A 17,124-nucleotide genomic window follows, 5' to 3' on the forward strand; every position below is an offset into this window, starting at 1 on the left:
CCAACCTGTTGACATTTTCATCTAATATTTATATTTTATTTATTTAAATTAAGTATGTTTTTATTGCTGTCAAGCGATTAATCATGATAACAAAAACTTTTATTTTGGATGCGATTAATCGTGATTAATCATTTGACAGCACAAATTTTTTTAGTTAACATTAACAACAGTGGAACAGTCAAGAATCAGACTTTAAATGGATGGGAAAGGAAGGAATGACAGACAGATAAAGAGTCAAACCCCTCGTCCTTCCAGCTCCATCTTGGTGACGGGCCACGTCTCTTCTCTCTGTGTGTACTGCAGCATGTCTTCATAACTCTCCAGAAACGCCTTCGGACTCTAAACATTCACACACGCACGCAAAAGATAAGAAATTCAAATATAAGACTGTTTCTAGTCATGCTGTGCACAGTTTGTCAATGCATGTATTAATGAAAACGTTACAAAGATGACTGAAATAATTATTATTTGGAGAAAAAAGACAGTAATATTGTTAAAGATTTTGAATATATTTTAAAATGTAATTTATTCCTTTGATGTCAAAGCTAATTAGCAAATTAGAATGATTTCTGAAGATCATGTGACTGAAAATTCAGCTTTGATCACAGCGATCAATTACATTTAACAAAATATTCACATAGAAAACAGCTATATTACAATGTAATAATAATTCACAATATTACTGTATTTTGCGATCAATAAATGTCACCTTGATGATCAGAGGATACTTTTTTTTTAAAAACATAAAACACATTAAATTATCTGTTTATTTTTGAAGCACCTTGTTGGCTTTGGCCAGGAGTCCCAGTATCATCTGCTTCCCTGTATCCATGAAGAACATCCTGTGCGTTTCATCCAGCAGCAGCACCTATAGATACAACACACACAGATCTCACCAACAACCCCATTCCATGTGTGTGTGTGTGTGTGTGTGTGTGTGTGTGTGTGCTGACCTGGAAGGCCTGGCGAATGCAGTGCAGTTTGGCGAGGAAGTCCTGATCGCTGTAGCACTCCAGAAGTTCGGTTCTGTAACAGAGGCACAAAAATGACACAGAGTGTGTTTTTCCCATCAGTCCTCGCTCCCTGAGCTACACCAGAAATCCTCCAGTCCCAGAGGAGGACGTGTGAGGAGAACATCTGTACTGTATGTGCAGTAATGCACTGGGTCCCATCTCGTTACCTAACTCGAAAGCTGCATAAATAATCTTTCCATTGATGTATGGTTTATTAGGATCTGACAATATCTGTCTGTGATACAACTATTTGAAAATCTGGAATCTGAGGATGCAAAAATTTTAAATATTGAGAAAATCACCTTTTAAGTCGTCCAAATGAAGTTCTTAGCAATGCATATTACTAATCAAAAATTAAGTTTGATATATTAATGTAAGGAAATTTACAAAATATCTCCATGGAACATGATCTTTACTTAATATCCTATTTTTTTTTTTATATTGCTACAATATACCCAAGAGACTTGAGACTGCTAGTATAAGGTTCAGGAGATCAGTTTGTAATGTATAGGGTTTATGTCATTTAAGGTTCTACAAAACTATACCAATTGAATAATTTATGACTATTTTAATAATAGGGGCCCTATTAATTTTCCTGATTCCTGATTCCATAATTAATATTTAAAATAAATTGTAATAATTACAAATTATAATCAAATCAACTGAATTAATAAACCTTTTCTTTAATTTATTGACAGAATAATAGGGCCTTATCAAATGTGCTTATATTTATATTTTATACTACTAAATAAAAATGAATAGACTGAATGATTCGTATTACTACAATTTAAATTATAATAAAAACAGCGTGATAATATATCAATAATAATAAAAAATAAAAATGATTACTGCTACATCTGCTAAATTCAAATGTTAAACAAAATCCGAAAAACTGCATTTGTAATATTTCACTATACAATAAAAAAAACAAGTATTTAAGAAAATAACTATATTAATAATAGTGCATTTTACAGTGCAACTGTAACTACTATATAATTGCAACTATATACGTATATTCATAGCGGTCTAAAATTTCCAAATGATAAAACAGCAAGTTTTTATTATAATATAAAATTATAAATTAAATCAAAGTGGTATTGGCAGCAGTATGTAGTGTGCAGCATTTATTTAGAGAGTCAGTATGTAGTGTGTAGGGTTTGAGGTGTCAGTGTGCAGTACCTCAGTGATCTGCAGGCCACGCCTCCATCCTTCACCAAACTCAGGGCTTCTTCATACAGAGCTGCCGGCTTCAGCGGGTGATACGTGTCCTCTAGAGAGAACGCCTCAAACAACTACAGAGACAAAGAGGGAAGTGACATCATACACATGCATGAGAAAACACAGTGTGTGTGTGTGTGTGTGTGTGTGTGTCCTGACCTCAGCAGCAGAGACAAACGAGTCGTCTGAAGTGACTGTTGTGGCATCGTCGTCTCGGATGGGATGGGAACTCCCAAGTGTGGGCAGGATCAGGGTTGCTTCACTCTCTGCACACAAACAGCTCGGTTTAGGAAACTGAAAACACACAGGTGGCATCAGCATGTGTGTGTGTGTGTGTGTGTGTGTGTGTGTCTCACCCAGGTCAGCGAGGAGGCTGTCGGGGGGTATGGTGCTGCCGAAGTCTTCCTGTAGGTGATAGGCTCGGTGCAGCAGAGACTCGAGCTTCTCCGCAAACTGATGATTGCGAAGCTCAGGCTGAAAAATCAAATCATGTGTTTTTATTTGTGTCCCTGGATCACAAAATCAGTCATAAGGGTCTTTTTTTTGATTTGTTGATTTTTATAAATCACCTGAAAGCTGAATAAATAAGCTTTCAATTGATACATGGTTTGTTATGATAGGACAATATTTGGCTGAGATACAATTATTTGTAAATCTGAGGGTGCAAAAAAATCTAAACATTGAGAAAATGGCCTTTAAATTGCTCTTTGCAATGCATATTAATAATCAAAAATTACGTTTTGATATATTTATGGCAAGAAATTCACAAAATCTATTCATGGAACATGATCTTTACTTAATGTCCTAATGATTTTTGGCATAAAAGAAAGATTGATCATTTTGACCGATTCAATGTTTTTTTGTTGGCAATTGTTACAAATTTACCCGTGCTGCTTATGACTGGTTTTCTGCTCCAGGGTCACAATATGCAGCTCCTGCCATTCTTCTGACGCTTATGAATAAGAGATATTTACCAAATGGTGCTCCACGAGTTCTGACCCTTCCGGGGCGAGACTGTTTGACCCAGATGCGCGTGAATGAGCTCCGTGTCTGATGTTTAAAGCCAGTTCCCACTTGCGCAGAGCTTCCTCAAACAGCTCCATCCCTGCAGGTGCAAGACACGAAAACAGACCAACATCAGCTGCATTTCTGCACGTATGGAGGCCATATTCAGAAAAGTCTACTTATTGCATTCTGTGCTGAATATGGTCAATTTAAAATGACATTTTAAATTTAAATAGAATTTTAAATGTAAATGTCATTTTAAAAATGTATTTTCATATTTTAATTTATTGATGTCTATATATGTCTTTTATTATATTTATATTCGAAGGTCCAGGGTCAGTGAGATTTTTCTTTGTTTAATAAATTTCTTATGCTCACCAAGGCTTTATTTAATTAATCAAAATTACAGTGTATTGCTTAAAAAATATTAAATATTATTACAATTTAAGAAAACTGTTTTCTGTGTGAATATATTATAAAATGTAATTATGAAATTTAGTCCTGTGATCAAATCAGAATTTTTTCCATTCTTCAGTGTCACATGATCCTTCAGAAATCATACTGCTCAAGAAACATCTTATTATTAGCAACGCTGAAAACAGATTATAATTGTCCTTTATGTCACTTTTGATCAATTTAATGCATCCTTGCTAAATAAAAGTATTAATAATTAATAAATAAAAAAAACGTTAAATCTTACCAACCCCAAACCTTTGAATGGTAGTGTAGAATGTGGAAAGAATGCAGTATGGATGAGACAACAGATCAGAATAGTAAACTACATTACCCATGAGATAGAGGTTCTCAGCATTGGCATCCTCTCCGACTCCTGGCTCCTCTGCCACTGGCTCCGCCTCCCACGGCATCCCGGTGTTCACTGATTGGTTGGGAGAGGAGGGAACTCGCATCTGAGGCGGAGCCAAACAAAATGCATAAAAAATGTAAGGTTAGGCATCTTAACAGGAGTTTGTTGATAAATAAACAGGCAGACAGTGAGTGTGTGTGTGTGTGTGTGTGTGTGAGATTCACACACAGAGGCGATGCTGTGTGAAGAGCTGGAGTGTTTGCTCTGTGCGAGAGACGAGACGCCGCTGAGCGTGTCATTACTGCGGGTGCTGGGACTCATCATCTGACGCCCTGGAAGCGGACCTGAAAACACACGAATAAACTAATGACAATTATTGTACAGAGCAATTTATAAATTAAAAACGTTTTTTTTTTTTTTTTTTATGAAAGATTTTTTTTTTACTAATTTCATGAATATAAAATTAGCATAAAATTAATATTGGACATTAAATGCATAGAAATCCATTTCATTTTTATAAAATATTAATTCAATATTGCAATCTTTTACATTATAATATAACATTATGGACATTAAATAATTACAATACTCTCACAATTGCTCAAAATAAACTGATTAATTTCTTGAAAATTTTCACAAAAAATAATTTATGGCTGTTTTGTTCCAAGAAAAGTTAACTAAAACTACAATTTTATATTATAATATTTTGCATTATAATAATAATAAAAAAAGTTTAATTGAAATATTCTCACATTCACTCAAAGTAGCAAGAAAACTGTTTTAAGAAACCTAGACTAAAATTATAATTTTATATTACTTTATGTTCATGAGATCATTAGAATTTGAATTTATAATATTTTATTTTACAATATAATGGACATAAAAAAATGCAATACTTGCACACTGACTCAAAGTCACCTGATTGATTGATTTGTAAAAAATGGTCACAAAATCAAATTTACAATGGTTCTGATGCAAGAAACAATATATTTTTATATGATTCAAAAATACTTGCATGCACATGCGTACATACATATATATACAGCTCTATATTATATTCTAATGTTTGATTAACAATTAAATAAAAATTCTACATTATTGTATAACACAGTCTCTTTCAAATCTGCTCACCTCTCTTGAGCGAGGCCGGCCGGCTGGTGCGGAGCAGCTGTTCTGGGATGCCCACAGGCTTCTGCGCTTCTTTACTGACGGTCTGCTTCCTCTTCCTGCCCCGTCTCTTTAACTGATGTGCGGTCAGAGCCAGAGCCACGCTGCCCAGAGCCGTGGCGAACAGCACCTTCTTCAGACTCGGGCTCAACTTCAGCTGAGAGAATATAGACTGAGAGAAAGAAAGAGGAATGAGGGAGGACAGAACAGGACCAAAATAGAAAAGGATTGAACAAAACTTTATTATTAATCACTTATTTAAGAAAAAAAATTATTAATCAATCATAATAAAGCAAAAAATTAAAAAAGATGAAAAGTTACTAAGACTAATACTGAAATAAAAATAATTGAAAATCTTATTATCAAATATTATTAAAACAAATACTACCTTTTTAATTCAAATTAAAAGACTGAGTTAAAAGCTTATTAAAAATAATGATATTAAAAACTTAAAATACTTGCACATTAATCAGAGTTACTTGATTAGAACTGAAATTATCATTTTATATTTGATGTTATTTGTTGTAATTATAATCTGAAATTATATCTTATATTGCAATATAAAATTGTGGACATTGAAAAAAATGGAAATACTTGCACAGCCACTCAAAATATTGTATTTTATATTACTTAATTACTTAGTTAATAATATTTTAATATTACAATATAACATTATGGTCATACACACACACTTACTTAAAGTAGCCTGATTAATTTCATAAAAATGATCACAAAACTGTAAAAAAATTTCTAAACTAAAAAAAAAGAAAACTATTAACACTAATAATAAATATTAAATGAAGCCTGTCAAATTACTGAAATAGATACATTTACCGTAAGTTGTAGTAAAATTACTAAAACCGAAATAAAAAATCAATTAATGCTAAAAATAAAAATATTAAAAAAGCATACAAATATTCATATCGTAGTGTAATTGCTACAAATAAAAATTAAGATTTTTTTTCTTATATATATATATATATATATATATATATATATATATATATATATATATATATATATATATATATATATATATATATATTTATATATATATAAAAGCATTGTTGATTCTAAGGAGATATGGGAGGTATTAACAGGCCCTTAAAGATAAACTTTAGCTTTTTTTGATAGTTAACACATAATATAAAATTGAAGAATTGTGACATATCAGCATTTTTCTACATGTGTATATAGTTGCATGATAAGAAGAAGAAAGCTTGTTTGAGTGACAGGAGCAGCTGTGTGGCGTGTGATGCTGTGTACCTGTCCAAAGGTGGAATACAGGAACACAGGTATCTCAGCCACGGTCATGGCTAAGGCCTGCATGATCGACATGCCCTCAGTGCTTCTGATTGACATCTCAGCTCCGCCCCTTCCTCCTGCAGATGCTTTCACATCAGAGTCGCTCCACACAGATCCTGGAACAGCTGGAGTTCAGTTCTGTCCTCCGCTCTGCAGATCAGCAGGACTCATCCACAAACAGAGCTTTCAGTCCCACGCCACAGCGCTGCCGAGATCGTCATTATTATTACCTTGGAGACAAAGAAAACACAGATATCGTTCTGGTGCTTTAGATTAGATGCTTTGCTTATATATACACCATATGTAAAACATCAGTCAATATTGGCAATTTAGAGAAGACAATTAGTTAGCCGTCTCATATTCTGGCATTTACATACAACAATAAAAACTTACATTGACCTATAAATAGCTGATCTTTTTTTTATTGTAAAGTCTGATTACATTTGATAATCACTTTGATGACATCATATATAGACAGATAGATAATAAACGAATATTAAACTCACTTAATCCTCATAATGCTCAATATTGTAATGTAAAATCACTCCCATTACTATTAAATGAAAACATAACTATTAATAATTATATATTCTATAAATATCTTTACAAATATTTTGGTATTAAATGTATTAAAGTATTATATTTAACTGGCATTGCAAGGAAAAAATAAACACACACACACACACACACACACACACACACACACACAATAAAAGGGATTATCAAATGTAATGTAATCAGTTTATTGATTCCTGCAACTACATCATAAACTAATATCAGAAGTCAAAATCACACAGATTGTTTTGAAGCAATTTTGAAGTAATTCATATCATTATAATCTGCTGATTTTGTTATCCTGATTGAATTTATGCTCATCATTCAGCAAACTGTCCCTCTGTGTGTCCATGTCCTTAGACAGCAGCAGCACATTAGCTTAGCTCACACACACACACAAACAAACACCAGGCTCTTTTAAGACAGTGTTTCAGTCATATTTATGCATATGCATAACGCCAGAGCTAAATTCAGACACATCATGGCAGTTTTAGACGCAATATTATAAGTGAAAGAGTGAAAAGCAGCCCACACTCACTTTCTCCTGATTTGGAAGGACATTTTCATTCCGCATTGCACACACTAACCTGTGATTTCCTGGTGGGCGGGGCAGAGTTTTGAGCTACAGCGGAAAAACCCTATAACAGCTTTAACTGGTTCAGTGTTAACCAATCAGGGAATAGAAGGGACAGACGCAACGCGTTGGTTATCCAATGACATCAACAGTCGCGACGCGACTCTTGCCTCTCCATAAACTGACATCTGACTGCATCGAGTAAAATAATAATAATAATAATAATAATAATACTTTTTTATATAAATAATTTTTCGATTATGTCGAAAAAACATTGAAAAGTAGTCCACAGTCGTCAAAAGTGGAAAAGGGGAAAATGTAAGAAAGCTAATCTTACAGCTAATTATGTTGTTATCTATTGTTTTGTATTATATTGTATGCGATTACAGTTGAGGCACATAAAATCATTATGTAACGTTAATGGGTTGTAACTTGTATATTGATGTCTGATATGTTTATTGTCGTTCCGCTGCGATAAAAGTTTGTCAATGTGTCAGCAGGTTCTTTTTTATTTTACTGTTGTCAAAAGTATATTAAAAACCAAAAGTATACACACACACACACACACACACACAACATTCACTGATTCACTGAACACAGTATCGTATGTGTATGTATATGCATATGTATATGTATATGTACAGTATATGTAGCATTGCATCACTGTCTCACCAATGGATGCTCTGCAGTGAATGGGTGCCGTCAGCGTGAGAGTCCAAACAGCTGATAAAAACATCTCAATAATCCACAAGTAATCTACAGCACTCCAGTCCATCATATAATGTCTTGAAAAACCAAAAGCTGCGTGTTTGCTCGATATGAGCATATCTCTCACGTAATTCAGACAAGATTACTTTTTCAATGCAAAAGAAAAGCAATTTTCTTAATAGAGAACTTCAACAGTGTCAAGTTACAACATCTTAATAATTAATTCGTTTTTTTAAAAACATGCAGTTTTTTGCTTTTGTTTGGACTCTCATTCAGACGGCACCCATTCACTGCAGAGGATCCATTGTTGAGCAAGTGATGGAATGCAAAATTATTTAAACCTTATCTACTTATCTACATCTTGGCTGGCCTGTAGGGGAGTAAATGTTCAGCACATTTAAATTTTGGGGTGAACTATTCCTTCATAAATGTACTCATACATCATAGATGTATTTAAAACTCAACTTTCAATAACAACTCTCTTTTTTTAGATCAAAATAGGTAATCTATGAGATTTGATTAGATCCAATGGGAAAGTTTTTTCATGGGGGGGGGGGTTGTCTTGTAAGGGTACTTGTGATCTTACAAGGGTAAATACACAACTGTTGTTTCAATACGTTTTGCATATTTTATTTACTGTACTTCAAAGACTATATCTAAAAAGGGAAATATTTCATGTATTTAAGGTCTGAGATGTGGGAACGGTGAAGAGAGAGAAGGCAAACATTTAGCATTTTAGTGCAGCGCTGTGTCTAATCAGCCAATATAGTCTTAAATAGCCTGAATAGCACTTAATCTTTTATTACATAGGTTTTTGACCAAATATATGAAATCTTGATTTTTGCAATCTTTTTGTGAAAATTACAGTTTTGGAAAAAATATTTTAAAAAAAAATATATATATATATATATTTTATATTTAATCTGTATCTATCTTTATTTTTATGCTCTACAGCATTTCTTTTTCAAATTATGTCAGTTTTTTTGCTTTGATTGCGCTTCTTATTTTGTTATTTTATGTGTGTGTTAATGGAGAATTGTATAATTCGCCACCTAACCCAAGATTTTTACTGAAAGTTTACTGAGAGGTGACAGATAAGGTAATATGCCTTTATGATTATAAGCATTTATTTTTGTAATTATTCCAAGGTGAAAAAAAGGTAACTGCAGAGCCAATCTCTATTATTTTCAATAATAATAATGTGTTAGATTAAGATGCTTTTTGCTGCTTGTTTTAGCAGTGTTTATCTTTTTTATAAATTAACCCAAGAGAATCTAACTGCATTTGTGAATTAATATATAATGATGTCACATTACGGATTAATATAATAGGTTGAAATTCAATATAATGTGTGTGTGTGTGTGTGTGTGTGTGTGTATGTGTGTGTGTTTTCATTACATTACATTGTGTCTTATTTTCAGCTATGTTTCTTTTTTTAATTTAAGATATTCTTATACACATAATTTGGTGTAGATTACTGAATTACTTACTGTGATGACTTAATTTTGCAGTTATTGCCTTATTTATTTAAGCATTTTATTCTCATATATATATATATATATATATATATATATATATATATATATATATATATATATATATATATATATATATAATGTTTTAGATAAAAATGTTTAGTGTTATATAAAGTGTCTTCTGCTCATCAAGGCTCCATTTATTCGATTCAAAATAGACAAAAACAACTTCAATATTGTAAAAAAAAAATTTTACAATTTAAAATAAGTCCATTTGAATATCTTGTAAAATTTAATTTATTCCCGTGACTCCAGTCTTCAGTGTCCCATGATATTCAGAAATAATCTATATCAATAATGTTGAAAATATCTTATTTCTTTCTCATCTTGTCCACAGCGTGTGGAAGCGTTCTGATTGGTCGATTCGGTACTGGCGTCATGAGCGGACCGGCGTGGGCGAGTCGCGTTTTCAGTAATGAACAGCGCATGCGCACTCGCTTCTCCGGCGGATATCATTATTGAGGCGGGGAAGGGATTGATGATGATGATGTTGATGTTGATGATGATGATGCTGCTAAGTGGATTCAACAACGTCCAGAATAAAGCCCTGACGCATCGGTAAGAATCGTGTTTATAAGCGCGCAGCTGTCGCGCGCCGTCACTCGGTTTATTCTGCTTTATCCCGATGATCGCAGCTTGCATGAACATCACACACAGATGCGTTATGATGTGTTTCATCAACGCAGGTGCATAAAAATGTGTGTGTTAAAAATGCATTTTGATTTGAAAGACTATAATTCTGTACATAATTGTTTATTTCGGGTAAATGGCCTTTGTAGTTTTAAAGAGGCCCTTGAGGTATCAGATTTCAATATATATTTGATAGCAGTATGCTTTTCAGACCAAGACATTGGATTTTTCCAACATATAAATAAATATTAAGGCACTGCTCATGGCTTTATAACCTTCTTTCTATTTAAAGTAACTGGTGTCAGGATTCAGTGTCCTGGTTGTTTGTCTCCAGTCTGATTAAATATTAAATTATTTTTTTGTGTGATTGACAGCCGTTTGCTTTTGTTTTTATTTTTTAATTTGCATTTGATTCGTATTTCTATAAAGCATGGCTGGTGTAAATCTTACAACATGGGAAATGGGTAATTAAAATACCTTTGCAAGTGATTTCTGAATATAAGTTTGAACAGAACTGGTGTATAATTTACACACAGGTGTCAGTGTTTTGTGGCACAGAAAACTGATCCAGTTTCTCTGTCTCTCTCTAGGCATGAGCATTGAACCCTGATAGAAGAGGAGCAGGAGAATGAGACAGCGCTTTGTAGATAAAGTGAGTAAAAAAAAACCCTTAAAAGATATGTTTTAAAATGATTTACACTACTGGTCCAAAGTTTGGATTCTCTAGAATTTTTAAATGTTTTTGATAGAAGTCTCTTACACAGGAATACATTTAGGATTACATTTCAAAATATATTAAAATAGACAACTATTGTTTGATATTGTAATATTTCACAATATTACTGTTTTTACGGTATTTTTATCAAATAAATGCAGCCTTGGTGAGCAAAATAGACTTTTTTTAAAAACATAAAAATTCTATTTTTTATTATTAAAACACACACACACACACACACACACACACACACACACACACACACACACACACACATATATATATATATATATATATATATGCATATTAGACTAATTTTCCATTTTTTGTGCGTGTATTGTTTGTTTAAGTTTTAAAGCTAATTAAAAACTAATTAAAAATGTGCATTTAACTTAAAATGTATCTCTATAAACATTGTAAGATGCATTTATTATGCCATACACTTTAAGTCTTTGGGGAAATAAAGTATTCAGCATTCAGTAGTCAATATAATATACCTGCGGCATTTTTGCAGTTCAAGGAACATTAAATGAGTGTAATATTTAAATATTATTTAAATAAACTAATAAAACACAGAGCAAAACATACACATAAAAAGCTTCAAAGTGTCTTGTGTATATGTGAAATGATCCAGTGATTTCCTCCAGTGTTTGTGTATGAAGGGTGGGTAAGATGACGAGCTCATCTGTGTCTCCTCAGCAATGGCAGCAGGGGCATCGGATGGTGATTTACGGGGCGGTCTTCCTCATCATGACCCTCCTCATCCTCTACAGCTCCAACAGCTCAGCTGATCTTTACAGCCCCTTTAAAGTCAACGAGTTTCACCACGCCGTCAAACACACCAACCTCAAGAAATGGGCCGGAAAGGAGGGATACATTCCTGTTTACGGCAACAAGGTGCTGCCAAAACATTTACAAATTATATTTCTAATTCATCCAGTAAAAAAAAACAAATATATATATATATATATATATATATATATATATATATAGGTGCTGTCAATAAAATACAAATGTGCGTGTACTGCATATATTAATTATGACAAATAAATTAAAATTTTTTTTTTTTGGCGGGTCACTAAAAACTAAATTTTAATTATTTTATTTATGTTGCATGGAATTTAGTGGTGGAAATTTTGATTCTTTCAAGAGATTCGTTGATTTTCAGTTCGTTCACCAAAATGATTCATTCAGATTTGTTCACTGATTCGTCCAGTAACTATTTCTCCATATTACACAAATACAAAAGAGTGTCTTGTGTGTTATGTCATAAGTCAACGGACGTATTTACTTGTGACAAAAACAGATCTGAGACAACCTGTGCATCACTTATATATATATATATATATATATATATATATATATATATATATATATATATATATATATATATATATATTATATACAGGTAATTTAAATAGTTTTTTTAAGAACATTCTTCTTGAAAACCTCCATTTTAAAATACATCTTGGGTGGGTGAATGTAAAATGTATAAAAAAAAAATATTATTTTATCAATATACATATGTTTACTTTGAAAATTAATGAAAAATCAATATTAAAAGTAAAATAAATAAATAAACAAAACAAAATAAAAACATTTGTCCCAAAACATTTATTAAGAAATAATTTTAAAGTAAATATATCATTTTTATTTTTTTAATAATTATATTTTGATAATTATAACTATCAATATGTAAGTATATTTTAACATCTATATTAGAATTATAATTTTTTGACCATTTCTGTTTATTTTGTATTATCTGATATATTATTGGCTGAATGGAAAGAAAACCTTGAAGTCTTCATTAAATTATGGATTAATAGCTAATTAATCAAATAATTAATAATAATAATGAAAAAATAAAAATAACTTTTTTTTTTTTTTTTTTTGCCGCATGGAAAAATGCAGTAGAAATTGAAATGTCGGCTCACAGAAGTTGCTTCACTGTTGTTTCAGAGCATGAAGCTGCACTGCCATCAGTGTGCGTTAGTGACCAGCTCCAGTCACGTGTTGGGGACTCACGCCGGAGACGAGATCGACCGAACAGAGTGCATCATCCGCATGAACGACGCCCCAACCTCCGGCTACGAATCAGACGTGGGGAACCGGACCAGCGTGCGCGTGGTGGCTCATTCCAGCGTCTTCCGGGTGGTTCGCAAACCTGCCGAGTTCCTCAATCGCTCAGAGAGCCCTGCCATCATATTCTGGGGCCCGTCGACGAAGATCGGCCGCGACGCGAAGGGAACGCTGTACCGTCTGATCCAGAGAGTCAGCATGACCTACAGTAACCTGTCCTTCTTCCTCATCTCTCCCAGCAAAATGCAGAGGTTCGACACGCTCTTTCAGAAAGAGACCGGCCGAGACAGGTACACACTTCCTTTCGTTTGACATGTTTATGCATGTTTGTTTTTTTTATGTTATTTTGTTGTTTTGATTGTAAATAATAATATTAATTTAAATATTCAAATGAATCCCACATTTTTGTAATACTTCAAAGATGAATGTACACTGTTTACAGGTAAGCTACTTTTTAATTTAGGGCACCATGAAATCGCTTTTATTTTTCCCCAAAAAAAATTTTTTTCTTTTTTTTCTGGATTCTGTGTTTTTGGTTTAATACAAAGTTATCTTCAAAAATAGTGTGTAATCAAATGAATTTGCAAAACAATAAACAATAATTATTTATAAACAATAAAATCGATCTTTTAAAATGTAATAATATAATTAGTTTGCAACAAAGCACTGCATTTTTATTTTCATTGTATTCATCAAAAATATAACTTGTATACTACAAGTGTATAGTTTTTGTTAATATTTAAATCTCATTTTATTTTTAAATTCACTGGTAAATGTGTAGATTTTTTTTTTAACATTTTTATTGGTTTGAAATAAAGTTTTTTTTAAAAATAATATGTTAATGTATTGTTTATTTTTATTTTTGTTGTGTTTTGTTTTTAATTGTATATATATTTTATTTTATTTAATAATAAAACCTACTACAGCATGGTTTATATATATATATATATATATATATATATATATATATATATACATATATATACATACATACATACATACATACATACATACATACATACATACATACATACATACATACATATATATATATATATATATATATATATATATATATATATATATATATATATATATATATATATATATATATATATATATATATATATACACACACACACATATATATATATATATATATATATATATATATATATATATATATATATATATATATATATACATATACATATATACATATACATATATATATATATATATATATATATATATATATATAGGTTGTATAATATGTATTAAAATAATAATAATAATATTGCGGATTTATTTTTTTAATAAACATCAATATCGATCTAGTTCTAAAACAATAAAATACACCTTTATTCTATTTTTATATATACAATAGAAATAAAGACATATATATATATATATATATAGAGAGAGAGAGAGAGAGAGAGAGAAATTATGCAAGCTTAGATATATAATTAAATATAATTAATCACAACAATAATAATAATAAAATTATTACAGTTTAAAAGTAATTATAATATTTAAATATGCAATTATATTTTAACATTTACAACCATCCCTAAATTGTTCTATATTGTATTGCTGGAACAGAAATTGCTGTATCTTTCAGTGTTTGTTCTCGTTCTACAGAAAAAAGTCTCAGTCCTGGTTAAGCACAGGCTGGTTTACCATGGTCATAGCCATAGAGATGTGTGACAACATAAAGGTTTATGGGATGGTGCCGCCAAACCATTGTGGGTAAGATGAAATAATTTGACATTCAAAAGGTGCAGTTTCTCTCTAATGTTGATTGGGCAACAGTAAATCTCATCATGTCAATTATTTTCCATCATTTAAGTCTAAGAATGTATCAATAGAATATAGTCTCTGAAATACAGTTTCCTGTAGGAAGCGTCCTCAGCCCAAACGGATGCCCTATCACTATTACAAACCAAGAGGTCAGGATGAGTGTGTGATGTACCTCCAGAACGAGAGGGGGCGCCGCGGATCACACCACCGCTTCATCACTGAGAAACAGGTGTTTGCACGCTGGGCCAAGCAGTACAACATCAGCTACAGCCACCCGACCTGGTGAGAGACACGTAATGTACCTCTGTGACCTTCTGATCCAAGATGGCTACCATTTCAAATCGCCTGCTGGTTTCTCTTTGATCTGGATCAGTGGTTGAGCCAAAATGGAGGCCATGCAGGGATCCAGGAAGTGGACAATCTTAGTTTTTCTTAGGAACAGATGATGGAACGTTTATTGTCTTAGGCATGACAGTTACGTACTACGGCCGTGAAGTTTTCCTAAGCCTTCTTTTACACAGTTTTTCACCCACAATCGGTCATTTCTCAGAGAATGCAGGCCTTTTGGATGGAGAATGAAAGAGAAATCCTTTATGTCAGTTGCCAAATGGGAGATTCATTCACATCTTGTGGTACAATCAACACATCTGAATGTTAGTCACGTGAAACTACCAGGGAATAGGAACGAGAATTTATCAACTTTACAAGATTAAGAGTATATTTTATTGTGTACATAAGAATGTCAGTTGTTATTCCAAAAAAAAAAAATAATAATTTGTACAAGTTTATATGGTTTTAAAATGCCCTAAAAAACACAATATTACAAGAAAATACAAAAAAATCAAATAAAAAAATAAATAAATGTAAACATTAAATCGCATCATTTTCAGATGAATAGCACATTTTGTGTACTTTTTGGGAAGGGGTTGAAATGGAGAGCTATTTATGGCTTTATGAATGAAGTTATATGAAACCTAATGTCAGTCAAAGTTCTAGAATATTCTATAATTCCATTTAATATGAATCATCCACTATAAGACATGTCCGGGTCATTTTTCACCACAAAATTAGAAGAAATAAAGAAAACCAGGCCTATATAAAGTATTTAAACACATTTAACAGCCAATTTTCATTACTGAAATTAAAATGTATTTAAATTGTACGATACATGTACATTATGTAAAGTATACATTATAGTAATACTTGATGCACTAAATGCAATATATGCTTATTGTGATTATTATTATTGTATTATCCAATTATACAGGAGTTTTGTAATGGTTAACTGTATTACAAATAGTTTTTATTATTTGAAATGAAGCTGAAATAAAATAAAACATCTGATTAAAAATGTACATTTAAAAAAATGTAAGGTAATTTTTAAATGTTGCTTTGGCAAAATAACTGAAATAAGTTTAAGTTGCTTTCAAAAGTGAACGTTTTAAAATTTTAATGGTACATTTTAAAAATGACTAAAGCTGAAATTAAAATAAATAGCAATATTAAAAATGCTTATAAAGTACACAACAAAATTAATAAAATGTAAATGAAAACTTAAAATATTACAAGAAAGATGTAATTGTCAATTAGAAATGTTAACGCAAATAAAATAAGGTTAAGTACTAAAATGACTAAAAGTGAAGAAAAAAATAAAGCCAAACAGAAATTAAAGTCATTTGGAAAACATATTACTGGACCTAAAATAGGCATCATGTTAAAAATTATTTCTTCATTTTCTTTTGATTATGGGGTGAAATATGACCAGGATATATCATATAACCCAAGGAGTACACAAAATGTACTATTATTCATAATCAACACCAAAAATCACTAACATACTGTGAAGCCTTTCAATTTATTATGACCTTTTTACCAAGTAGTTGTACTGTTATTGAGCAGTTGTGCAACTTCAGCTGTTAGTGTATAACACACATTTCTACATCACACTATGACTCGCTTCTGTTCCCAAATGAGTATTTGATATGACTGTTGTAAATGCTCTGCTCTCATTGGAC

At 31.7% G+C, this 17,124-nt stretch overlaps 2 protein-coding genes across 2 annotated transcripts; one reads left to right on the forward strand and one right to left on the reverse strand.

Moving 5' to 3' along the window:
• Window positions 1-92: 92 nt before the first annotated feature.
• LOC113039032 (mitoguardin 2-like) lies at window positions 93-7,681 on the reverse strand. Its single transcript, XM_026196900.1, has 12 exons — window positions 7,607-7,681; window positions 6,475-6,743; window positions 5,173-5,380; window positions 4,270-4,385; window positions 4,024-4,144; window positions 3,206-3,336; window positions 2,588-2,705; window positions 2,391-2,497; window positions 2,193-2,305; window positions 954-1,026; window positions 782-868; window positions 93-339 (listed from the first exon to the last, which is right to left on the reverse strand). Exons 2-12 carry the CDS (start codon window positions 6,568-6,570, stop codon window positions 235-237), a joined length of 1,275 nt encoding a protein of 424 aa, XP_026052685.1. The 5' UTR covers window positions 6,571-6,743; window positions 7,607-7,681; the 3' UTR covers window positions 93-234.
• A 2,623-nt stretch (window positions 7,682-10,304) lies between these two features.
• Window positions 10,305-16,320, forward strand: LOC113039033 (alpha-N-acetylgalactosaminide alpha-2,6-sialyltransferase 6-like). The gene is made up of 6 exons (XM_026196901.1): window positions 10,305-10,443; window positions 11,106-11,167; window positions 11,930-12,127; window positions 13,190-13,599; window positions 14,951-15,058; window positions 15,209-16,320. Exons 2-6 carry the CDS (start codon window positions 11,144-11,146, stop codon window positions 15,393-15,395), a joined length of 927 nt encoding a protein of 308 aa, XP_026052686.1. The 5' UTR covers window positions 10,305-10,443; window positions 11,106-11,143; the 3' UTR covers window positions 15,396-16,320.
• The last annotated feature ends 804 nt before the right edge of the window (window positions 16,321-17,124 follow it).

This window comes from Carassius auratus, chromosome 21, assembly GCF_003368295.1.
Source record: "Carassius auratus strain Wakin chromosome 21, ASM336829v1, whole genome shotgun sequence".
Classification (NCBI taxonomy): Eukaryota; Metazoa; Chordata; class Actinopteri; order Cypriniformes; family Cyprinidae; genus Carassius; species Carassius auratus.